The 27117-nt window shown below is 48.7% G+C and overlaps 1 protein-coding gene across 1 annotated transcript; it reads right to left on the bottom strand.

The window, feature by feature from the left end:
- Positions 1-2751: 2751 nt before the first annotated feature.
- Positions 2752-10989, bottom strand: LOC136467796 (probable fucosyltransferase 8). Its single transcript, XM_066466581.1, has 2 exons — positions 10494-10989; positions 2752-4475 (listed from the first exon to the last, which is right to left on the bottom strand). The coding sequence occupies exons 1-2, from the start codon at positions 10798-10800 to the stop codon at positions 2959-2961; spliced, it is 1824 nt and encodes a 607-aa protein (XP_066322678.1). The 5' UTR covers positions 10801-10989; the 3' UTR covers positions 2752-2958.
- Positions 10990-27117: the final 16128 nt, after the last annotated feature.

Raw genomic sequence — 27117 nt, 5'->3', positions numbered from 1 at the left:
ATGAAATTGCAGTAACGAGTGACATCTTTTGTGCATTGCATTCACAATAGCATTCCAAATCAATTTACAACACAATGGCGATATTTACGTCTTCTATAGTCACAAATTGTTTGCTAGCACTTTAATAAATTTACAGAAGGGAATCCCTTTACAGAACTGATAGCAATTACAGTATCCTTCCAGTCTTTTATAGTCCACCGATGGGCCTGACCATAGGGCGCCAGGGGCTGCGGCCACGAAGCCGGGCGTCGCGGTGGCAGAGAGGGGAAGCATCGGTGAGGTGGGGAACACCACCGTCACAACTAGCCATGAGGCGACTGCGTCTGCAGCGACGCTCGATGGCTTGAGCGTGGTGGAGGGCGTGGGGGCGGGGAAGGCCGGCGCTGCCGAGGTGGGACCTCTGTTGCTGACGCTGAGGACGCCGGATCAGGGAGGGGACGAGAGCGCTGGCGAGGACCTCCGAGGGGAGCGTCGACGAGGACCTCCGAGGGGAGCGGGAAGGGGAACGCTGAGTCACCGACCCTTCAGACCTGGGAGGAAGAGGACGGCGGAGTCGAACTAGTGGACGCTAGCAATTGGGCTGATATGGGCCTGGTTACAGGCCTGTGAGATTGGTTCGTTTCCTTCGCTCATGGTTGGATAGAAATCGAATGGTTTAGATCAGTGACTGCAGAGACAAATCGTTTTGCTCGACTTCAGAGGATCTTGTTCCTCTGCACCTGGTCTTGTTTGGGTCACATACGCAGTTCAGGCTGCTATAAACTGTTTGCTTAAGCATAGGCAAGCCTACGTCCCTAGGCATGCGTCTGGACGCGGCTCCCGTTCGACTCAACCTCCGTGCCCCCATGTAGGCTGCACCCACACAATAAGAGAGTGCTTGACCCCGTGCCTACGTCACCAAACGTCCGTGTCCCTGCTCCCAAACCGCGACGTAAGCAACCCCTCCACCCAGCGCCCATCCCGCTCTGGAGGCAGCGTCCATCCGTACGGAGCTCCCTCGTTTGCGCCCGACGCATGCAGCTCCCTCATCCCGTGCTCATCGTGCCCATCGTCCATCCCTCGTTCGTATGGATGCCCTGCTAGCTCCAGGAGAGACGATGTAGCAGAAGGTGGGAAGAGGAGAGATGCAACTCCCGATCTACTTTTAAAATATCCAAATACAACGGTTGCAACATATGTTTGAAGGCAGTTGACATACTTGAAAAACACACCTGAAACACACTTGAAAACCATTGCAACCATACACAACATACAAATAAAACGCATGCAACATATGTGTGAAACATATGCAACATCCAAATAAACACAATTGCAATATGCACCCAGAAAACACAGATAAAACACAGGGAACAAAAGATTGCAACATACGTATACAACTATTGCAACATATGCTATCTACTTTTGCAACATCTGCATGAAACAATTGCAACATTCCTACGAAACATCTGAAACACTTGAAACAAACACTTGCAACATGTACTTTTAAGCGCAACATCTGCTCAGACGAATTGCCAGTACGACTCCATCGCCTGTCGGCTCAGATCCATAGCTGCTGCCTCGATAGGAGGAGAATCGAACCCACCACGGTACCGGCTAGATCGGAGGGCGGGATCTGGGATGGGGAGCGGGTGGAAGGCGTGGACCGAGGCAACGCCGTGCGCCCGTGCCAGAGCAAGGCCGCGCGCCCACGCCAGAGCAAGGCCACACGCCCGCGCCCGCGCCCGCGCCGGGACCGCCGCCGGGGTCACGCCCGTCCCCCGCACTGGAGTTGAGGCCGGGGGTGGCTGGCCGGAGAAGAGGAAGGGGTCGCGTGGGGTGGCCGCGTGGATCAGAGCTCATGCTCGCGCTGGGGCCGCCACCGTGCCGGAACTAGAGGAGGGAGAGGGAGGCAGCAGGGCGCGTGGGGGCGGGGGCAGTGGCGTGGCTCGGCAGAGGAGCGTTGTGGCATGGATGCGACGGGTGCGGAGATGCCACGGTGGGGGAAGGGCGTGGGGGGAATGAGCAGATGCGGAAGAGAGCGGACAGAGGCATCCGTCCATCTGTCCGAACGTATCATTATCGTTAAGCTAATCACAAGGAGATAAACATTTGCCAGTAAAGTGGCCTCCCGTTCAAAGCCTATGCTTATCGTCTTAAAAGAAGCCCATGCCTTTGAGGCCTTGGCATATGGATACGGGCCACATTTAAAAGCCCACACTTCATGTACTTAGGCCCAATATTCCTGCCATCAGTCATGGCTGGGCTCCCCGACTACCCGAAACTCCGCAAAGCCCACTGCTTCCGGGCGCGCCATGGCCGCCGCCGTCGTCCTCACACATCTCGTGCTCCGTACCACTCACTCAAGGGCGCCTCCTCTCCGCTGACTACCGAGATGTGCCACATGCATTAGGGCTTTGGAGGAGAGGACGGCGTCTGCGTCTCATCTCTCAACGGCTCCGTGGTCCGTGCGTTGCCGTGTGCCTGACCGCATTGCAGTAATCTTTCTGACTAACCTGTTCTCTTGACACCTTTTCTTTCCTAGTTTAATGACTGGAACTACGAGCGTCTTGTATCAAGCAGTTTTTTTAAACGACAACAAAAGCTTTGCAGCAGGTTTTTACCAGACGAAGAAAATAAAAGACAAAGAGGTGGCCCAGTTTTTTTGGAAACCGAGCAAAAAAAAAAAAACATACAGCCAGTTTTAGTCATGGACTCATGGCAGTGACACACAAGGATAGTACAAGACATGCCAACGAATTGGCAAAATGAGCGATGATCAGGATTCAGACAGTAAACATGTTTTTCTTCCTTTTGACATCAGGGAATAAACAGATTGAACAGATTAGTGAATCTGTTTATCAACTATCTACACTGGGATCAAATACAGGAGGGAAAGAATACATTTTGTATAGTTTCTTTTACAAAAAAAGAATTCTGCCCAAGTTAGCAAGCCTGTCGTGAGTCCTGACAAAATTACAGCTACAAATGAGTTTGATTTACAATCTTCAGCCCCCAGCTCACATCCTCGCAGTGCCTCACGTAAGGCACTACCTTGCCCAAATCAGCGTCCTTCTTCGCCTTGCAGTCGTAGGAGGGAGCCTGATGGAAGCACGGCTCAATGGACATGGCACGGCCGCACGGTGGGTCTGGCATCACGTGGTTCTCCGACCTAAACATGATCCATGGCTTCAGGCCAGCGAGCCCCTGAGCAGCGTACCCAAACGTGGAAAAGCCACTGGTGATCAGTACGTCGCTCATGCTCAGTAGATAGATCTCAGCAAGTGCCTTCATGTTGTGCTTTTTGTTCCTTGACCTCTGGTACTCCTCGTGGCTCGGCTGGAACACTCTGACAGTTATGCCATCAACTGTTGGTTGCTCATCGTACTTCTTCTGAATTTGATCACTGTACCAAGAGCTCAAAGAAGTCGTTAGAACAGCAATCGTTCGGTTATTTTGAGTCCCAGCTGCTGTTCGGTTATTCTGAGTCTCAGCTGCTGCTCCCTCTGCCATACTAACTTCTGGAAGCAGCTTTTCATTTTGAGCACATGAGAGGATCTGATTCAAAATGTGTGGGAACGGACCATTTCTTTGTAAGATACCTTTGGTTTCATATATTCTGATCTGAATTCCCACTCTTTTTTCAGCTTTGGCCAGGTAGGACCGGAAGTATTTTGTAACCGAATACCAAACATTATTTGTCGGATGAAAAAGATAGCGTGCCAAGTGATGGAAAACAGTGTCTTTCTCAGGAAATAGCCTGCTGAGTTCATCTTGGAAAGCTGGAATGAGAAATAGGGACGGCACAAAGTACATGTCTGTTCTCATGATCAACCATGAAACCCCTTGCAGGAACTGTTGGTCGTCTTCACAGAAGAAAAGTTTGTCATGGAAACCATAGATGCCATCAAGGTGGAGATACACATAGGGAGGTCTATTACCAGCCAAAGATCGATCTGTATTTCCACCGAAAACACTATTCTGCAGCATGTTTCCATAGCTCTCAGGACTACTCTGACTGAACTCGTCATTGTTCAGAGGGAAATCTGAAGGAACCAACCACGATGTTCCAGGAAAGGGTTCACAGAAAAGGTCTGCAATCTCCTTATAACGGTCCACGAGCAAAATCCGGTTTGTAAGTAGCGCATAAAGGAATGCTGAAGTGATCTCAAGCATCCGGTTCCCTAAGCCAGCGTGAATAATCAGGAACAGATAGTTGCAATCTGTCACATTGATGCTTTGACCGGACTTCAGCTGCTTTGAGGCTTCCTTGTATGCTTCGGTGCCTGGACCACACTTTTTCTGCAAAGCTTCTTGTTTCCTTAACCTCTCTATGAGGTATGGAGAAGGTATGCTTGGTGAACTGTGATAGCGTGCAAACTGATACCTGCTTCTACATGATATCTCATCAAAACCCTCAACCAGAAGGCCACCCAGAAGTCGGTCGTAGGCTATTTGTGGCGATGGTGATAGATCATCGGACATATCATCTTGTATATCTGAAGAATATATAAAGAGGTTTGGGTCAGTCAACTGCACATTGTAGTTCACTATCATGGAAGAACATGGTGTTGGGTTGTTGGCACATGGGTGCTGCCAATGCCAGAGGAGAAGTGGAGCACTACAGCTACAAGTAGTCAACACGATATAGAAAAACACGATGCCAGGAAGGACTAATAGAAAGAGTGGCTATTCAATGAATATAACCATGAAGCATGCAACAATGGACACTGCATAACAACTCCATCTCCTTGGATTAAATGTGCACATCTACTGTTTTCAACGGCTGGTAGGTTGTTTCTTCTTTTCGCAATTAAAATTGCTTGCAAGTTGAAAGAAATTATGCATCCCACTTGCACTTGGAGGTCGTTCATCATAGACCTGCCCTTTCTGCAATTCAGGGGACTAGCCGACTAGGAGAAGGGAAGGACCCAGTCCTTTGCTGTTCCCTCGTGCTGGGAGCAGTATTGCACACTGTAACTGTAAAACCATTGGCTGGATATGCATGCACCTATCGAATGGTCTTGTTTGTATCACCAAGTGCGACAGTTTCTCTATGCCATCGATCCACCCTTGAGATACAAACAAATCTCTCAAAACTATTTTTTTTACTTAAGTTTTTTCTTAGAATACACGACGTGCGAAGTGTGAACCTTTTCTTTGACTGGAGTAACAAAGCAGTAAACTTGATTCTAGCTGAACAGCTACAGTTCTTCGCATAGCTAAATCATTTCAACATTTTCGGGGAGGGACAGGGGCGATTAGACCTAGACTCGCGCAAACACACTCACTCAATTCACGCACACTCTCCCGCGGCCTGAGAGCAACGTCTCAAGCAGCCCGCACCGCTCCACGCCGAGACCTGGGAACCCACAGCCCAGGCGCAGGCGGCGCCCGGGCGGCCGGGTGTGAAGATGCTATTTACTGTCTATGGACAATAAAATTATACGTTAACTTAAAATATCTGTGGTAATGATATTCAGGTGGGGATAGTTCATCCCCCCGATGATCTTCAAAAAAAATGACTCACACTCCATACATAGACAACTATGATTAGATGAGGACCACATACTCCCTCTGTCCCAAGATGAGTGACGGTTTTTACTTTTAAACTTCATGTTTGACCGTTTGTCTTATTCAAATTTTTTTGTGCAAATAATAAAATAAATAAGTTATTATTAAAGTATCTCTAATGATAGAAATAAGTCATAACAAAATAAATAATATTTATACAAAAATTTGAATAAGACCAACGGTCAAACAAGTCTAAAGTAAAAAACATCACTTATTTTAGGACACAGAGTATTTCTTTGTGAAATCCCTATGCCACATGTGGTTTATTCTTGTACAGCTTGTGTCAGACACAAAGAGGGTGCAGAAAAAGCATATCCTCTTCTGCAACCTGCCACCAGAGTTGCGCAACAGTAAACTGAGACAATTAACGCAATAGCCTATAGTGAACTTTTAGGGCAGCATGAGTTTATTAAGATCATGATGAATAAATTCCCTTATATCTCTTTCAGAACAGTATCCCTAAAGTTCCACTATTTTTTTTATTTAAAAAAAAGAGTTACTTTTGCTATTCAGAACAGTTGTATATATAATAAAAAGGAAAAAACGTTAAACATGCTGAATAATCTATTAAGAATCACACGACACAAACAGTCCTCCTGAAAAGGAACTATATGTAGATTCTCCGTAAGGACTGCACATTCAAGAGAACCATGGAGGCATGCAAAAGCTGAACAAGCACGGCCAGCGCGTCGCGTGCCGCGTTGGGGACGGATTCTTCGCCTCCACCACCGCTCTCTGCAGTCTGCTTTCCGCCTTCCCCAGGCCCCAGTCTCTGCTCATCGTCATCCCCAAGGGACATGGGCTCTGCTTTTCCTAGGCGTGTGCGTGCAAGTGCAACCGAGCATCGCTGTCGGTTCTGGCCTTTTTGGGACAGCAAGGGAGCAAGGCAGAGTCAGTCAAACGAGTCAGGCTATCGCCCATGGGACTGTGGCTGTGGGCTGTGGCTGAGCTCCTGTTGAAGCTCCATAATATAACCGGACTAGAATAGCCGTTTGCGCCTCAAAATGAAATAACCACACTACTGTACATAATTTCCAGCTTGGCCTGACCCTGATGGGTAGCATGTGTAGCAGCACTAACATCCGTACCTGACTTCTTCCAGGGAGGGCAGTCGAGGTGAGCCTGCTTGGACCTGAGCAGTTCTTCGTCCATGCTGACGGAGAGGTTTCGCCGCCGCTTCGCCGCTGCACAAGCGCCGCAGAGAAGGCAGAGCACGAGCACGCGCACCAGCAACCATTGCGAGGCCATTGCGTGCAGCAGCGATCGATAAATGTTACAGCCGGTTTCGGGGGCTCCGTGGAGCTGATGGAGGACTCGTGACCCGGTCACTAAAATAGCCGCGCCACGCACGCTTCGCAAGGCTAATACTTTGGAGCGGCCGAGAGCGAGAAGATGAGCTAATTTGGTGGAGGAAACAAGAACACCACGATGCAATCGATGCAAGGTTGGTGTCCTTTTCTCGACCGGGCGGATGCAAAGAAGTTAGCGCATGATGGACGGGATTTATAATAATGCAAAATGTGCTCGCTCTATGCCAAAATAAACCAATTTCTATAATCATCCTAAATCAAATCAATTTTGGTGTTACTATGCCACACATTGTAGTCGAATAATACTCAAAGTTCTGAATGGCGGTGATTTAGGATTCAAAGCAGTATTGTCAATTACAACAAGGAAAAAAGATGGGGCGTACGTGGCTGAGCTCCCGAGGGAACAAGGTGGCAAGCGAGGCAAGGCTAGTGGGATGAGGCGGTGAGCACTGCGGCCTACTAGGCGCGTAGCGCCGGTAGGCGGTGGCCACTTGCCCAGTTGCCCTGCCGGGGCTAGCCGCCCCAGTTGCAGAAAATGGGGCAGCCCACCCATGATGACAGGGAAGGTAGGCTCTCTGCCAAAGCCATGGAAGATGAGAAGGGGAAGGTACCCTCAGTACGTGTGAGGGTAAATATTTGGTGCAAGTGCAAATCTCTCAATCGTTGTACTTGTATAATAACCGTGAAGGCACTATTAAAACATATACTTACAAGTATTATTTTATTTATGATCACACTGCATCAAAAGTTAAGATACAAATCATTTTCTAAAAGTTTATATAAAAATAAACAAAATTCATGTGCACTAGATGACAAAATTCATGTGCATACACATTAGCTAACAATACTCCTATGATTTTGTTTTCTGGTACATATGCACATAAAATTTGTTATTTCATATATTTTTTCTATGATCTTTTTAGATTGAGTTTGTAGTACAAGTGTTGATACAATAGACATCTATATATACACTATGAACGGGGATCATCCTCTATCTTGGGTGTGACCTGTGAGATGTGTGTCCAACTTTTAGTTGAACCTAAATTTTAGGACCGTTTAGAACATGGAAATTTCACAGTATAAGAATTTCAAAAAATCAGTTTAATTTAAAGAAAACGTGGGATTTAGCTGCTTTAGCACCTTTGTTCGATTTTGGCCACAACAACGAACTCAGGTGCACAAGGTAAGTTCGAATCAGGGATATCAAATTGGTTACCCTAATTTTGACATGGCGAAATTTAGCCAAACACATTTCTTCGCACGCAAAACACGTGAGGCCTCAGCTCAATTTTGAATCCAACCCTTTGCCTATCAATTGAGTGGACCTTCATAATAAAGGAGACTTGTCGGGTGGCCTCAGGCCTCAGCTAAAGACTGGGTAAACGGGTCTAAAGGAAATTTACTACTCTTCTGTTTATAAAAACTTAATATTTAGGATTCAATCGTTCAAATTTTCGACCAAAACCTAATCATTCTAGCACTTAGAAAATTTGCTACTTTTCTGTTTCAAAAAACACTATTTTAGGATTCAAAATTTCGACCAAAGCATAATCATTCTAACACTTAGAGGATGACAAATAATACAACCTACTGTTACTTGTGTTTACATTAACAAATACATGTTTCACTTTCTTCTCTCAAGGTTTTTTAGAGCTCATGCATCGGATAGCTATAAATGTACAACCTACTTCTTTTCTCTCTTCCACCTCCGCATAAAGTCTACTATCTCTGTTTCCTAGAATTATCCTAAGTCAAACTATCTTAAATTTGACCAACTTTATAGAAAAAGGTAACAACATCGTAAAATCGAATAGATATACTATTAAAATATGTTTTATGATGTATATAGTGATACTAATTCGGTGTCATAAATATTGGTGCTGACGAGACATAAAATACCTTGATTTAGGACAACTCTATGGCCCTTTATGAAACACAACAACAACAACAACAACAACAACAAAGTCTTTGAGTCCCAAACAAGCTGGGGTAGGCTAGAGTTGAAACCCAGCAGAAGCAATCAAGGTTCAGGCACGTGAATAGCTGTTTTCTAAGCACTCCTATCTAAGGCTAAGTCTTTGGGTATATTCCATCCTTTCAAGTCTCCTTTTATTGCCTCTACCCAAGTCAACTTCGATCTTCCTCTGCCTCTTTTCACGTTACTATCCTGACTTAGAATTCCACTACGCACCGGTGTCTCTGGAGGTCTCCGTTGGACATGTCCAAACCATCTCAACCGGTGTTGGACAAGCTTTTCTTCAATTGTTACTAACCCTAATCTATCACGTATATCATCGTTCCGAACTCGATCCCTTCTTGTATGACCGCAAATCCAACGCAACATACGCATTTCCGCGACACTTATCTGTTGAACATGTCGTCTTTTCGTAGGTCAACATTCTGCACCATACAACATAGCAGGTCTAATCGCCGTCCTATATGAAACACATGATTGAAAAAATGCATAAATAGGAAAAACACATGAACAAGAAATAATAAGGTTTGAGTTGATTTTTTTCCATGATTTTCCACTGAAACCGAATACTAAGGGAAAGTTTCCTATGTTTTTTTCTGCAAACAATTTATGTGAACAAAAGATGTTACAGTAACTCAATTCATAGGAGCGAGAATCCTTTGTTTTTTCTCTAATCCAAAGAGTTGGATGGACCTAAGTTGATTTAATTTGAAATATTGGGCTACAATCCATAGGGCCCTATAAGTTGATTAAATTTGAAATGGAGGGAATACTTATAACCTTTCATGGCGCTGCCGTGAATACACGGCTATGGTCCTCTTGCCCACGATAGGAAAAGAGGAAAGCGTGGCATCCACCACGAGCTTCATGCTGTGGGGGCCCACCTCACAGCGGTGCACTGGGCCGCCGGCAAAGTACATGGAAGCTACTGCCTGGGCGGTCCGGCGTTCGGATTTTCTGCGGGCATCGCGTTGAACTTTACTCGGCCGATGGGCGATGGCCAATCATCGTCGCTATACATTTGCGCATGACATCACCTCTGAAAACCGTTTCAACTAGTACTACCATGAGGCATAAATTAATTTTGAAAAAAAAAATCAAGAGGCATAATAAAGTAATGCTGCTACTATGGGTGCTGCCAAACACCACCAGGATTGGGACGAGCTACTCCCGAATAAAATAAGCCGGGCGGGAGACGGCAAAGGAATCTGCTTTGCTGGTTCGATCCAATCTCATACTCTCCAAAGAAGGCTTCAAAGCTCGATCCGTTCCAGCTTTGATTTCCTGTCTACTCCCCTCATAGTTCGATCCATTCCCGCTTTAATTTCCTGTCTATTCCCTATCGGTGGCAGCTGGGCAGCTGGTAGGTGAAGATGACCAAGCGTCGTGCGGTGCCTCCTATTGCTTGCTATCGCTGTGGCGCTGTCTCTGCGGAATCGGAATCGCTCAAGCAAACAAACAGCTGTCGCACGAGTGCGAATTCTGCGTCTGCGTGTCCATGAGTGAAGCGATTAACCAGGCGTTCAGCTAAGGATTATCATCCATTAACGGATTAACCGGCGATGACGAGAAGTGGTACGGACTAATCGTCTGGCACAGTTCTTGCGTAGAGCAGAAACAAAAGACGAAAGACGTATGGTATGAAGACGCGCGCGTACCTTGGTCGTCGTCTTCCTCGGGGGCCTCGAAGTCGAAGACCCACTGCGGCGAGGAGTCCGCCTGCCACCGCAGCAGCAGCAGGACGGCGGGGACGGTCAGCAGGCAGAGCAGCAGCCCGGCGCGCACGGACGCGCGCCAGAGCCTGCTGCCCCCGCGCCTCGCCTCCTTCAGCTGCTCCGCGGCGTGGTGGGCCGGCGGCGGCGGCGTCCCCGGCGCCCGCTGCTGCGTCTCCAGCACGCCGCGGAGGGGTAGCCGCTCCTCGTCGCCCCCGCTCCCGTAGCTGTTGCTTGGCCTCCCCATCACCATGAGCTAAGCGACCGTCCCCGTACGCGCCTCATATATGAGTATGCTCGCTGGCTCCGTCGGTCCTCCTCGGCCTTGCGCCTTTGCGCTCTCGCCTAGTCGGAGACGGGGTGGTCAAAGTAGTACGGCCGTCCACCGCGTGGAGAAGTCTTGCAGGACTTCCATGGTTGGACATAAACGGCCCTCGACGGCCCAAGAGCCCAAGACGTGGGTTCGGTGTGTGTGGCGTCATACGGTTTGGTTGATGGTATGGAACACGGAACACAACTATCGAGTTCACGTGGCAAACTTGGAAAGAAATCTTTATCTCACATGGTGGTATAATAGTATATTCGAAGTTTTTTTTAGGAAGTATATTGGATTTTTTTAATAAATGCAATATACATATAGCGTTGTAAGTATAAGAGCAACTCTGAAGAAGTACTCCCTCCTCGTCAAAATAATTTGCACTTGGATTTTGTTGGAAAGATTGATACTAGAAAACTCACATATGTATCCCTATCATCAAGAGCTGTTCAAAGTGTAATAATTATATTCTGGAAATAGAAAAGGTAGTAAATGCTACTAGAGCTAGGTTAGACTGATGTGTATTTACTTTGGATTAATTTTAAGTCTCAGCAGGAGTTTCATATCATTGTTTCCTTTTTCCCAAAACTGATAGATCATACTCCCTCCGTCTCATTAAAAGTGTCGTTTTTGACTTTTTAGATTTCTTATTTGACCGTTCGTCTTGTTCAAATTTTTTATACAAATAATAAAATAAATAAATTATTATTAAAGTATATCTAATGATAAAATAAGTCATAACAAAATAAATAATATTTATAAAAAATTTGAATAAGACGAACGGTTAAACAAGAAGTCTAAAACTCAAAAACAACATTTTCAACGGGACAGGGGGATTATATAATAAGATGAAATACAGATGGAATACTCACTTTTAATATAAAGTTTCATTCTATGGTTTCATAGACATTTAATTTCATGGATCATAGACACTATAAATGATGTGTCATAGTGAGCTTCACTCTCGTTCTGGCTCAGTGGATATATGATGAGGGTGACGGACCCACACGTTAGCCTCACATACTAGATATACTATGTCCACTCATGCAGATAACCAAATAGTATCTGTCGGAAACTAATACTAGGGTACCCAAGATGAGGAGGTAATGGTCATCAACATTGATTCAACTGAGCAGTCAAGAGCGCACCTACAGCTCCAACCGCCCCTAGGTGCGCGGGCTCCACCTCGACCGAACCCGAGGCCGCGATCTCCGCCTTGCCTAACCCCGAGGCCGCAATCTCCGCCTCGCCCGACCTCCGGGGGCGGGCTCTGCCTCACCCAACCCCGAGGCCGCGGGCTCCGCCTCGCCTGACCCTGAGGCCACGATCTCCGCCTCGTCCGACCCTGAGGCCACAATCTCCGCCTCACCCGACCCTGAGGCCACGAGCTCTACCTCGCCCGACCCTTTGGGTGCGGGCTCCATCTCACCCGACCGAGACCCATATCGCCGCCAACCACTCTAGGTCCAAGCGTATAGATCTGGTTCAAAACTATGACACCAAGGGAGAGACCGGCATGCCCCAATGTAACCCACGGCCACGACGGGCCATACCTGAGGATTCACATAAAGAACAGCGTCGGGCGTAGCGGTGCTGTTCTATCTGACCCTCGTACGAACACTGACAGGCATGTCAGTTCACCACGACGTCTGCCAGGATGGAGTGGAGTGCCATGACCGGTGGATGACGCCTGTGCATAGCACCAGTGATGGACATGACCTCGATGTGAAGCCGTCCCTATTGACATCTACAGGGTCGACAGGACCCGCATGAAGGAGAAGAAGGACCCGATGATCCTGGAGGCCTTCCTCTCTCTCGTTCTTCTCATTTTTCTCCGCCATAACCTGCGCTTTCCCTTGGCCTATAAAAGGGAAAGCAGGACGCCCCATAAAGGGGATCCCAAACTGATCGACCCATCAAGATCTGATACAGATCCGCATAAGAGCAGGACACGAATGTACAGTTGGGCAGCGATCGAGCTCTCAGCACACACTCACTCCTTTCACCAGAGACTTGGGATCCTTTCCCTCTCTCGCCCGTTTGTAACCCCTACTACAAACGTTCGATGCTAGTAACATGAGCAGCAGCGACGAACTGGACGTAAGAACTTTCTGCCTGAACTAGTATAAACCTCGTATCCTCTAAGCATACCATCCGAGCCAGATGCGTAATAATACAAATTTAGTCATCGGTGGTAACTCGAAACACCGATAGTTGGCACGCCAGGTAGGGGCCTTTTGTGCGTCTTGACATCCATACCAGGCCTCGGATGGCTATTCACGGCGTCAGCTGGGTCCTAGGCGCGCACATGCGCTTCGGAAACCTAAACTTCATCGTCACGACGGAGGAAGGGTTGGTGCAGGCTCCTACCACCGTCCAACCTCTCCACTTCACCTACCTCGATGCGATCGCTGAGGCGCTTGAGGAGCTACAATAGCATGCACTGGAGGCCCGCATCCCCGAGAGCGACCAGCTCCTCAGCTTCGATTACGGGAGGCTAGAGCGCCAGCTCCGCGCCTTCCTAGGACCCCGACCGTCCTAGGAGGACTAGCGCCACCTCACCTTCTTGTTTGCCAATGTCATGACATAGCTTGTCGGAGGAGAGCTGTTCTCCCTGGAATACCTCATCCGAGGTGCCCTGACAGTGCTCCCGTCTGGTCTTCGCAACACCACAGAGATCGTTGGCCACCATATAGCGCAATGCATGCCTCAATCCCCCGCTAACGACGAGTTCGTGGGGATGACCGAATACGTCATGGAATCTTTCCACGACCTCCTCACGGGAGAATCGGGTCACCCTATGACTCTGACTCCAGCGGGGGGAGCCATCACCCTTCTCATGAATGTTACATGGCAGGTACCCCTAAGGGACACATCGAAAGCATCCACGAGAGAGAGGCTACCCCAATGAACGACCACGATGATGAGATCGAGAGGGATGCAGGGGCCCCACCTCGCCTGTGGGTGGAGTAGCTAAAGGCCTAGCACCAAGAGCTTGAGGAAGCATGACTCTAGCTCGAGCAGGAACGCATGGAGCTCGAGCAAGAGATTGAGCGCCATGGAGATGGTGGGTGTTGTGGCAGAATTGCCCGAAATAGCACACTTATGGAGGCGCTCGTCTTCCACCAGACACTAAGCACCTCAAAAGCCAGCTACATCGGCGGTATCTGTCGGGCACACCCCAAGGGAGAATCCGAAAGATCCACATTTTTCCCAAGGATCTAATAATGGGAACGGGTTACAATACAAGTCCATTTCATACATCAGAGTTTCTTAAAAAGTACATTATTACAATACCAAATACCAGAGTGCAGAATGATAAGTAGCGGAATTTAAAAATATACATCTAGCGATAGGGACGAGGATCCGTCTGAGCCCACCAGAAGAATCCTCCACACAAGGTACTTCTCATGCATCACATGCAACAGGGGTAAATAAACCCTGAGTACACAATGTACTCACAAGACTTATCCAACGAATGGGAATAATTTCTCGACTCCAAGGAATATGATAGGCTTTATGGTTTGTTGGTTTTCTTTAGCAGAAAGCAACACTAATAGTGAGTCCTTATTCATGTCTTATTATTAGCCGTATTAAGTTATCATCTAGTCAGTCTATATAAGCACATGTTCTATTTTTAAGCAAGAGTTGAGCAATCAGTTCCATTTCTTCTCCTTTCAACTTTCAGTTCTTACTACGGTGCTAAACCACAGACAAGCCGTACCGGATTTCCCGGCGATTCATGAATCAATGTGCCCAGCTGGGTGCCCCGAAAACACACGCCCCGCTTGTACCCTAGGCATAAGCTAGACTAACCCATCACTCTCCTGTCCCAGGTGTCTAGGTCCCCGTCCAAACTTGGACTCCAAGCCCCCACTTCCTAAGTCCTGGACTCGGTGTGGTGCAAGGACCTCCATCATCTCTGCCTCCAATCAATCTGTCTAGAAAGAGCTGGATCCATGACAAGAGAGCAACAAGTCTTCCCTACGCCCATACCCAAGTATGCGCTCGGGACAAGAAATCTATGACTTGCCTAGAGTCATGTGCAACGACCGGTCCTTAATCGACATAGATAGGGAAAAAGTGTAACTAAGTCATACCCTGTTGGCCGCAGGACACAACCCCTTACACCCACCAGTACCCAAACCATATCCCTGCCCGGTCACCATTTTCATTCCCACCATTTTATCATGAGTGATCATATTTTATTATCTATTTATGAGTAACGGTAGGTTACTCACGCTACCGATATCCTGAGCATAGCAGCTACTCGACCTATACTAGTATGACTCATGGGTGGATATATTTATACATGTAGTTTCCATAACATGCCTATAACTTAAATGCACATCACATATATATATTCAGTGATCATTAAAATAGGGGTTATGCACCGGAGTTTGCCTTTGGTAGGCGCCGAGTCAGCAGGGTCAGCACCAACAGGCTCCTAAGCTCTCTCCTGCAAGAGGATCTCCTCCTCGTACTCTTTGATCACCTTGTCGTACTTCGGCTTGCTGATGGGCATGAAGTCTACAAGTTCGTGATCTACATGCATAAAATGGTGATGCAATGTTTAGGAATATAGCAACAACAAGTCAGCAACTCTTAAAATAACAGTACATCGATTTACCTACTAAGCTAGTGCTACTGACCATGGTGCTAAGCTACCTATCGTTACCGATAAGTTGAGGTATGACATTCATTATTATTATAAAAACTACGGTTATTCGTACTCCTAATACCGATTTACGCTATATACGATAAAGCAAGGGTAATAGCTACTTTATTTAGCAACTCATTTTAAAGCTATAAAATTTACAGCAAGTACATAACAACCTATTGAACCTGCTGTAAACTTTTTGTGTCTATATCTATCACCCATTATCCATAAATATTCATACAAGTATTAACCTATCTAATATTAGCCCTCTAGTTTTGAATTTATGACCCAATATTCATCACAGCTAACTGTAATCCAACTGTACTAGCAGGTAGATGGTATTTTTGTGAACCTAACAAAATTAGTCTCACTATTTTTGGACCACTACACAATTTACTATAAATTATCAAAGTTCAGCTTGAAAACTAAATTGAATAAGCATTAATAAATTCGCTAGAAAGATGAAACCGCTTTCTACTTCGTGGCCCAACTAGCATCGGCTCGGCCCACGACGACACGGCGCGCGCGCCAGCGAAGCGCGGCCCACGCGGCGGCACGGCCTAGCCGACCAACAGTCCACGACGGGAGAGACCCGCGTGCGATGGCAAACATGCAAAAATGCCCCCGAACTAATCTGTAATTATCGCGAGCTCTAAGGCACTATTCCTCTAGTCTACGGTTTTACAACCAAGCCCTCCCCTTTCATCATCTTCGCCGCAGCGACATCCCCGGCACCCGTGCGCGCACCGGCATGACGGCACGGGCACCGGGCGGCTACGCCGGCATCACCCGACCCTCCATGTCCTATCTAAGAGACCGATGGTTACCTCAGCAACAATGCGCAGCGACTAGAGACGATATGGCGAATAGGGGTGTGGTCCCAAGCTGCTTCCCCGGTGATGGTCCTTGACCTGTGATGGTGGGTGCGTTCCTGTGAGCCACAACGAAAGCGGAGCAAACCAATTAGCTAGCGAGCTCAAGGAACTACTCATGGAGACCTTTGAGGTGTCGGTCTGGCTGGAGAAGGCCCGAGCCAAGCTGGCTGCGTGCGCACTGACGATGCGACGGCGCACGGCGATGGCACGACCGTGTCGGGGAAGGCTGGACTGCTCTAAAGCTATGACTGAGGTGCGCAGGGTGTTCAAGAGGGTAATACTAGGCCAATGGTTCAAGGAATCGCTACTAGGTGCTCGGAATGGGTGGCTTGCCGACGGTGCGTGTCCGTTCGGTCTTATGGACCCGGCGGGACGACGATTACAAATTGAAGCTCTGTGCAATGGTACACGCAGCAAGGTGGGGATGGTTGTGTGGCTAGCTACCTAGCGGAGCTAAGGGTGTGACGAATTGGAGTATAGTGCCACGGTCATGGTGAATTGAAGAAAAAAGGGGGGGTCCTGTTGGCCATGGCGACAACGAAGATAGGGGAGCTTTGGCACGGCTTGGTTCGGCCCGACTATGGATGTCAATGCAAAATACAAGCACACACAACTAAGGGGGATAGCAGGACGTGCACCAGGTGGCTGTCCGCATGGCCGAACCTGCACGCCGACGAAACTTGGTACGGCGTCGCAGCGAGTAGCGTCGGACAAGAGAAACACAGCGCAACATGACGCCGAGGGGATGGTGGAGCAGGCGGTCGTCCCCTATGCGAGTAGCCACAGTGAGTCAACAGGAGCAGAGCCGCGCGAGGCAGCTGGCAGCATGTAGCACGGGGCCCGATGCGCCATCGGCCAGAGCAGAGTAGGGCAGGGCATGGTTGGCGTCCCAAACGCATCGCGATAGCCACGGCGACATGACCCACGCTCCATCGAGCGATAGTCGATAGTCAAGGCAGTAGCGCCGGGACCCAACATGCAATGTGCATTCACGGGCGGGACATGGCCGGCGCTTCGACGCGCACTAAGCGAGCCAGCAGCTGTGCCAAGCTGAGCAGCGGTGGGAGCCGCGGCCAGCGCGCGGTGGTAGGCGGCCTTGGCCCACAGTGCAAGGACCATGCGTGTGCGTACACGTGTAGGCACGGCAGCGGGACACGGCCGGTGCAGCAACGCGCGCTGATAAGCCAGCAGCGGTGCCGGCCAAGCAGAGGGTGGTGATCGCGCCCGGAGCTAAACCATGTGTCATGCACGCTTTTTCAAGCAGCTCAAAAACTTGAACCCGATGCTCCAAATGCCAAACCAGTTGCTCGATGCATAAGATGTTACATAGGGCTATCGACTGAAGCCATGACATCACGCTACTTCCTAAGCCGATCGTTCTACAAAATTTGCCAAAGGTAGCTTCGTCGACCCATTTCTAACTTACGCGAGATGACGTAACTCCGAACGATTTCACGCCGAGTCTCAATTCTGACCCACTAGATGCACTAGCTAGCTATTCTCGCCCTCAACCGCACATATTTCATGGTCGCCTACAAAATACGTACTATAACTTTATCAAACTCCGCATAGACGTTCTATAGCATTTTTGTCCGATAAAAATTTGCTTAGCATACTAACGGTGCAAAGAGACATGAAATGTAACATTTGTTTCATGTTTTTGACGAACATTTCAAGTTATGTACATTACTATATTACACTCATCCACAAACAAGTATAATGTTCATGTAGTGTTTTAGCAAAAATAGTACAATGTAACACTAAGGGTGTTACAGGTGTGCACACGCCATGGCCCACGACGTGAACCGACGGATCATCGAGGATGATGAAGCTCTCCCACACTTCACCTAGGTGAGCCAGAACATCACTGCTACAACGACCTTGCTTTGGGGGCTTCCGAGGCCTGCGACACCCGAGGATCGTCAGGCCCATTGCGAGATTTACACGCTACTCGAGCGTGCAGTGACACAACAGGATGAGAGCTCGCTATCCCGACAACACGAGCTCAATGCCAGCCAGCGCGCACCCTTAGAATGACCCAACATGGATGTGTTAGTCCACCAGGCATAGCGAGGCAGCAGTCCATGCACCGCGGTCCTAGTGCACGAGCGTCTCGACTGTAACCATGACGCGTGCGACACCCTCGATGCCCGCTGGTGTGCCCACGACAACGTGAGGGAGGGGGCCAGCTATGGCTAGCACCCTCATCGTGGTGGATGCTACGACAGTGACAAGGGCTGAAGCCCAAGGCTCAACTTGCTGGGGCCTTAGGCCTTTGTCTAACACATCCTCAACACCGCCTTTCCACCGTGGTACCGATCACCGACCAATATCCTAGAATACTCTAGGGAAACAAACCCTAGACTGTGGCTCAAGGATTATCGGTTTGCTTGCCAAGCTGGTGGAGCGAATAATGATGATTTCATTATTCACAACTTTCTATTATTCCAGGCCGATTCGACGCGAACGTGGTTGGGACACCTTCCGCCCAACAGAATCCAAAGTTGGGCGGATCTGAAAGAGGACTTCATGGGAAACTTTCAGGCCACATACGTGCGTCTTGGGAACCCATGGGATCTTAAAAACTACCGATAGAAGGCCGGAGAAACTCTTCGTGGGTATATCCGATGCTTCTCCTGACAGTGCAACGATTAGCCTAACATCACCGACGTCGACGTCATAGGAGCCTTCCTATCTAGGACCACCTACGAGTCCCTGGTTCACAAGTTGGGATGTAAGGGCCCACAAACCACCATGGAGCTCCTCGACATCGCCACCAGCCACGCCTCAGGTGAGGAGGCGGTCAGAGCAATCTTCGACCGCCTTAAGGGCAAGGCAAAGCGAGATGAGGACGCCGGTGTAGGTGCCTCCAACTGTCCCAGTAAGAAGAACAAGTAGCGACGCGAGGGCTCACTCGTGGTTGCCACTGACCGCAAGGGGGGTCAAAAGCCCGCCGAGGGCATCCTGGACCACTATGAGAAGCTGCTCAAAGGACCATGTTCGAACCATGCTTTCCCTATCAAGCATCTATACAAGGACTATGGTCTCATGAAGCGGTTCTTGTCCGAAGGCTCCAATAAGGGGGAGCATAGGAAGGACCCTAAGCCATCCGCAGATGATGCCAAGGGGAAGGACGATGGCTTTTCGATGCTAGATGGCTGCCTTATGATCTTCGGAGGGTCGGCGGCCTATGACTCCAAGCGCCACCAGAAGCTCACGCGCTGTGAGGTCTATACGACCGAGCCAGCCATTCCTACCTTCCTCCGATGGTCGGAGTCTACCATAACCTTTGATTGGATTGACCACCTAGAGAGCGTGCCACAACTAGGGAGATATCCACTCATGGTCAACTCAATCATCAGCATGAAATAGCTCACCAAGGTATTGATGGATGGAGGCAGCAACCTTAACATCATGTACGCCGAAATGCTCGACGCCATGGGCATTGATCGATCACACATCTGACCGACCAGAGTGCCTTTCCTTGGTGTCATGCCTGGAAAGCAGGCCATGCCACTTGAGCAAATTGATCTGCCCATCACCTTTGGGGATCTGACTAATTACAAGATGGAGACCCTTACCTTTGAGGTGGTCGGGTTCCACGGAACCTACCATGCTATCCTAGGACGTCCATGCTATGCAAAGTTCATTGCCATCCCCAACTACACCTATCTAAAGCTGAAGATGTTAGGACCATGTGGGGTCATCACCATTGGCACCTCCTTCTAGCGTGCCTATGAGTGCAAGGTCGAGTGTTGCGAACACACTACGACAATCATCGCCTCCAAGGAGCTTACGACCATCAGGAAGGAGGTCGTCGAAGAAGCACCCGACCCCAAGTGGTTGGCCAGGTCTTTTGAGCCTGTAGAGGGCACCAAGGTGAACGGCTCTAAGGGCAAAGTGGTGCGCATTGGCAATATGCTTTCCTCTGAATAGGAAAGCGCACTTGTCGACTTCCTTCATGCCAATAGAGACATATTTGTGTGAAAACCCTTGGACATGCTAGGAATTCCGATAGAAGTCACTGAGCATGCCTTGAAGATCAAGCTAGACTCCATGCCGATGAAGTAGCACCTACGTCGCTTTGATGAGGAGAAGCACAAGGCCATCGGTGAGGAGATTGCGAAGCTTTTGGTGGCCATGTTCATCAAGGAAGTATACCACCCTAAGTGGTTAGCCAATCCTATTCTTGTATGAAAAAAGAGTGGGAAATGGAGAATGTGTGTCGACTACATGGGTCTTAAAAAAGCATGTCCAAAGGATCCGTTTCCTTTGCCATGCATAGACCAAGTAGTCGACTCAACCTTAGGGTGCGAAACCCTTTGCTTCCTTGATGCATACTCTAGGTACCATTAAATCACGATGAAAGAGTCCAACCAGCTCGCGACATCTTTCATCACCCTATTCGGATCATTGTGCTACATCATGATGTTGTTCGATCTAAAAAACATAGGGGCTACGTACTAGCGTTGTATGCTAAAATGTTTCAGGGACCTCATCGGGTGAACTGTTGAGGCCAATGTGGATGACATCATAGTCAAGTCCAAATGAGCTGACCAGGTCATAGCCGACCTAGAGTAGATCTTCATGAAACTTTGACTAAACAGCATTAAGCTCAACCCTAAGAAGTGCATTTTTGGGTCCCAAGGGGTATGTTGCTTGGTTTTATTGTCTCTAAGCGTGGCATCGAAGTCAACCTAGAGAAGATCTTGGCCACCACAAGGATGGGCCCAATTCAGAACATAAAGGGTGTACAACGAGTTACAGGGTGCCTCGTCGCGCTCAGCCGCTTTATCTTGCACCTTGGCAAATGAGGTCTCCCCCTCTATCGGCTCCTAAAGAAGGCCAACCATTTCGAATGAATGCTCGAGGCCTAGGAGGCACTTGACATGGTCAAGCAACTTCTGACAAAGGCCTCGATCTTGGTCCCTCCGACCAATGGGGAACCACTTCTGCTCTACATTATGGCCACCACGCAAGTGGTCGACGCCGCCTTGATGGTGGAGCAAGAAAAAGAGGGCCCTGCCCTCAAAGTGTAGTGTCCCGTGTACTTCATTAGCGTGGTCTTATCTAATTCTAAGACTCTCTACCCCCAAATCCAAAAACTCCTATATGTTGTCCTCATTACTAAGAGAAAGTTATGTCACTACTTCGAGTCGCATCCAGTGATGGTCATGATGTCCTTCCCTCTCGAGGAGGTCACCAAAAACTAGAATGCCACAGGAAGAATCACGAAGTGGGCACTCGAGTTGAGGGGTCAAGGCATTTCATATGCCCCTTGGATGACCATCAAGTCCCAAGTGCTAGCTGATTTCATTACAGAGTGGACAGAGGTCCAAATGCTGCCAGCAGTCATTGACCAAGAGTACTAGATGATGTACTTCGATGGATCATTGATGAAGAAAGGCGCTAGCATGGGGCTGGTCTTCGTTTCACCCCTTGGGGTATGCATGAGGTACATGGTTCACATCCATTTCCCCTCCTCCAATAATGTGGCCGAGTATGAGGCACTCATCCATGGCCTACGAATCGCTGTCGAGCTGGGTATCCGATGACTCGACGTTCGGTGTGACTCCTAGCTAGTCATCTATCGAGTCATGAAGGAATCAAGCTGCCACAATGCTAAGATGGTAGCATATTGCCAAGAGGTCCGCTTGGTGGAGGATAAGTTCGACAGCCTCAAGCTTAATCACATCTCAAGGTGTCTCAACGAGGCAGCTAATGTGCTAGTGAAAATGGTGTCTGGCCGAGAGCTGATGCCAGCGGGTGTCTTTGCTAGTGATCAGTACAAGCCCTCAGTCTGCTATGAGGAGCCAGAACAAGCCAGTGATAGGCTGCCTGCCCTAGGCTTAGGGGCTAACTAGCTATCAGCTCCATCTAACCCTAAAGTCATGGAGCTTAACAAGGATCCAACGACAGAGCCTGATCCTCTGGCTGACTGGAGGATGCCTTACCTTGACTACCTCCTCCGTGAGGCGCTGCCAATGGACAAAATGGAGGCTCGACAGCTAGCACGTCGCGCCAAGTCCTTTGTCCTTATTAAGAGCGAGCTCTATAGGCGAAGCCACACCGGGATCCTACAGCATTGCATCCCCATCGAACAAGGGAAGCGGTTGTTGAGCGACATCCACGGTGGGGTCTACGGTCACCATACCGTGCCTAGAACCCTAGTCAAAAACACATTTTGATAATGCTTCTACTAGTCAACTGTGGTAGCCAATGCTGAACATATTGTGCACACCTATGAAGGGTGTCAATACTACACTGGGCAAACCTACCTAGTGGCCCAAGCACTCCAAATGATCCCCATCACATGGCCATTCATAGTATGGGGGCTCGATCTAGTCAGACCTCTCAAGAGGGCGTCCGGGGGCTATACGCACTTACTTGTCACCATAGATAAGTTTACAAAGTGGATAGAGGCTCGACCAATCTCCATGATCAAGTTCGAGCAAGCCATGTTGTTCTTCCTCGACATCGTCCATCGCTTTGGGGTCCCGAACTCCATCATCACGGACAACAGCACGCTGTTCACCAAAAAGAAGTTCCTCCAATTTTGCAACAAATACCACATCCGCATCAATTGGGCTGCTATGGCGCACCCCCACATGAATAGGCAGGTCGAGCATGCAAACAACATGGTCCTATAAGGCCTTAAGCCTAGGATCTTCCACCGGTTGAACAAGTTTGGCGGACGATGGGTCATGGAGCTTCCGGCGGTGCTCTAGAGCTTGAGGATGACCTTGAGCCAGGCCACCGGCTACACACCATTCTTCATGGTCTATGGTTCCAAGGCTATCCTCCTAACCGACCTCGATTATGGGGCATTGAGGGTTAGGGTGTATGATGAATAGGGAGCTGAGCCGTCCCTCGAGGATGCCATAGACCAGCTAGATAAAGTGTGTGATGTTGCCCTCCTCCGCTCGGCCAAGTATCAGCAAGAATTACGCTAGTACCATAGCCATCGAGTACGGGGTTGGGCATTTAACATCGGGGACCTCGTGCTCCACCTCGTCTAGAGCAACAAGAACCACCACAAGCTCTCTCCGCTATGTGAGGGACCGTACGTCATCGTGGAGGTGCTCCGATAGGCACCTACAAGCTCAAGACAATCGACGACAAAGTCTTTGTCAACGCTTGGAACATCGAACAACTATGTTGTTTTTACCCTTAATATACACACACTTTCTCTTATTAGTTTCACTACCAACTCCTTGATCTTTAGTGACACTCGACCCCAGCAATGGTAGGGGGTCGGGCCTCACTCGGTGGCTGATATGAGCATATCTATCTGGTAGACATTCTCTACGCTCGACCCTTTCTCATGTTAAGACCCAGAAGCAAGGGTTGCGAAAACACACACTAAGTAAAACTGGTCGAACTACAAGAAACCTATGCCCTAGTGGCTATGACATTTTTGCTCACCAGCGTGATCAGAGTTTTTTCCGCAGCCTGGGCTTTTCTAGCCTTAACTACGAAAAGAGTCGGCACACGTCTAAGAGTATATCCACCCAGTAGACATTCTCTACACCCGACCCTTTCTCACGTTAAGACCCAGAAGCAAGGGTTGTAGAAATAGACACTAAGTAAAACTAGTCGGACTACAAGAAACCTATGCCCCAGCGGCTATGGTGTTTTTGCTCACCAACATGATCAGAGTTTTTTCTGCACCCGAGCTTTTCTAGCCTTAACTATGGAAAGGGTCGGTACGCATCTAAGAATATGTCCACCCAGTAGACATTCTCTATGCCCAACCCTTTCTCATGTTAAGACCTAGAAGCAAGGGTTGTGGAAACAGACACTGAGTAAAACTAGTCGGACTGCAAGAAACCTTCGCCCCAGTGGCTATGGTATTTTTACTCACTAGTGTGATCAGAGTTTTTTCCGCACCCCGAGCTTTTCTAGCCTTACCTATGGAAAAAGTTAGTATGCGTCTAAGAGTATATCCACCTAGCAAATATTCTCTATTCCTGACCCTCTCTGATGTTAAGACCTAGAAGCAAGGGTTACGAAAACGAACGCTGAGTAAAACTGGTTGGACTGCAAGAAACCTACGCCCCAGTAGCTACAACGTTTTTGCTCACCAGCATGATCAGAGTTTGTTCACCCATACCCTAGGCTTTCCAGCCTTAATGACAGAAAGGGTCAGAATGCATTAACCTTTTTATACAAAAAGGGGAAAAGGGCTAAAAATCTATTTGGCCACAACAAAATTTAAGAGCTTGTTCACTTGTTATGAGTTCACCGCCTGGCTTATCTACATAACTAAATTTTTGGGGAGGATGATCTTATCCTCTATCTTTGTAGGAAAGTCCTATGCCAGCGGGTCACCCAGGTCAGTTAGACGGCTCGGGCCACTGTCGAGAGATGGGCAAGGAGTAGTAGGATGCCCCATGCAGGTTATGTCGACCCTATCATGAATGGCGGACCCAGATTCCACTCGAACATATCCGGTAAGAGCTCCCCAAACCCATCACTCGAGCCATCAAGGTAAGTCCCATGCCAGTGGGTCACCCAAATCGATCAGATGGCCCGGGCCGTTGCCGAGAGACATGCATCCTTAATTTACACATGTCTTCTCCTATTGGTTTCACTATCGACTTCACGATCTCTAAGTGACGCCCGACCCTAGCAACGGCCAGGGATTAGTTCTCACTTGGGGGCTGGTAAGAGTATATCTATTCAGTAGACATTCTCCATGCCCGACCCTTTTTCATGTTAAAAAACTAGAGGCAAGGTTTGCGGAGATAGACACTGAGTAAAACTGGTTGGACCAACATAAACCTATGCCCCAGTGGCTACGATGTTTTTGCTCACTAGTGTAATCAGAGTTAGTTGCCCACACTTTGAGCTTTAGCCTCTACCTTTCTAGGAAGGGTTTGGAGGGGCCCACCTATGGAATCTCCATCGAGGAGAGGCCAGTAGGTCACCCAAGTTGATCGGATGGCTCAGGCCGCTACCGAGGGATGGGTAAGGAGCAGTGGGAGGCCTCATGTGGGTTATGCTGACTCCGTCACAAACAACGTACCTAGATTCCACTCAGACATATCCGATAAGAGCTGCCCGAACCTATCACTCGAGCCATCGAGGTAACTTTACCAACCCCCGTTCTGCTTTTTTAGTGCATGATCATTCATTCATCCATTCCCATGCATGCTTTCATACATTCATTCATACATTCATCTATACATCCATCCCATACATCCAAGCATCGCATATGCAATTATTGAATCATAACGCTTCGCGACGCATCATGAAGCGGTAGTCGTCTCATTCCATATGAGCGGCGACCGACCAAGGTTCGAAGGCCGACCCGCGAAGGGCTTAAGGCCGCCTTGTGCCAAACAGAGCTAGGGGAGAAAACATAGATAAGCCCCAGCAGCGTTTGCTCGGCCCCGCTCAAAAGCAGATAGGGTCATCTCAACCTTCTTGTTTTATCCTAACCTCAAGCCATGCCCACAGAATCTCCATCAAGGGGAGGCCAATGAGCCACCTGAATCGGTCTCCAGAATGACTTGGGCATCTATCGGGAGGCAGGTTAAGGAGCAATGGAATGCCACATGAGGGCTATGCCGACCCTATCATGAACGACGGACCTAGATTCCACTCGGACATGCCCGTTAGCGAGCTCGTTGAGCACGACACTCGAGCCATCGAAGCAAGTGTCGTTAGCTTAGCCCCTCTAGTTGTGGAAACCGTAGATGGGGTGATGTATAAAACTCAGCCGACCCCTACGGAGCACAACGGGGCTTAGAGGCTTGAGCCGCTTGACCCTAACTCAGGAATCTCATCGACCAAGGTTCAAAGGCCAGCCCACGAAGGGCTCGAGGCCACCTCGCCTCAAACAGAGCCAGGGAAGAAAATGTAGATGAGCCCCAATGGCCTTTGTCTGGCCCACTTAGAAGCAGACAGGGTCATCTTAACCTTCTCATTTGATCCTAATCTCGAGCCATGCCCACAGAATCTCCATCGAGGGGAGGCCAATGGGCCAACTGAGTCGGTCTCCGGAACGACTCGGGCATCTACCGGGAGATGGGTTAAGGAGAAGTGAAATGCCACATGAGGGCTATACCATCTCCATCTTGAATGACAGACCTAGATTCTACTTAGACATGCCTGTTAGCAAGCTCATCGAGCATGTTACTCGAGCCATCGAGGCAAGTGACATTTATTCAACCCTTCTGGTTGTAGAAACAACAGATAGGGTAACGATCACAAAGATGAGTCGACCCTCGACCGGACCCCCACTCCGCATAGGGGCTCGAGGAAAGTTGGACTCGCAAGGAGACCGAATACGTGATTGCAAAATGATGGCTCAGATCCTAGGGAGGGGATACGTGTGAAAAACTAAGGATAACATTTCTAAAACAAGAGACGCTTTCTCCTACTAGTTTGGCTATCATCTCTCTCGATCTTTAGTGAAACCTGACTCCGACCATGCCAAGAGGCCGGGCCTCACTCAGGGGCTGATAAGGGTATATATATACCCTTTCTGAAATAGTCACCGCGCCCGACCCCTTCCTCACGTTAAAAACCTAGAGGCAGAGTTTGAGGAAATGAACAACTGAGTAAGGCTGGTCGAACTGCAAGAAACCTACGCCCTAGTAGCTACAACACTCTTGCTTACCAGCATAATCAGAGTTTCTTGCCCACACCTCAAGCTCTATGGTCTTAACAATAGTAAGGGTTGGAATGCATTAACCCCTTTTTTACACACAA

Source organism: Miscanthus floridulus, chromosome 7 (assembly GCF_019320115.1).
Source record: "Miscanthus floridulus cultivar M001 chromosome 7, ASM1932011v1, whole genome shotgun sequence".
NCBI lineage: Eukaryota > Viridiplantae > Streptophyta > Magnoliopsida > Poales > Poaceae > Miscanthus > Miscanthus floridulus.
Note: the sequence above shows the minus strand (reverse complement) of the source record. Positions and strands in the feature narration are given on the sequence as shown.

Coding starts and splice junctions, on each gene's coding strand:
- LOC136467796 (XM_066466581.1), bottom strand. CDS start 10,800: ATGGTGATGGGGAGGCCAAGCAACAGCTACGGGAGCGGGGGCGACGAG. Junction 4,476..10,493: donor CGAGGAAGACGACGACCAAG/GTACGCGCGCGT, acceptor TATATTCTTCAG/ATATACAAGATGATATGTCC.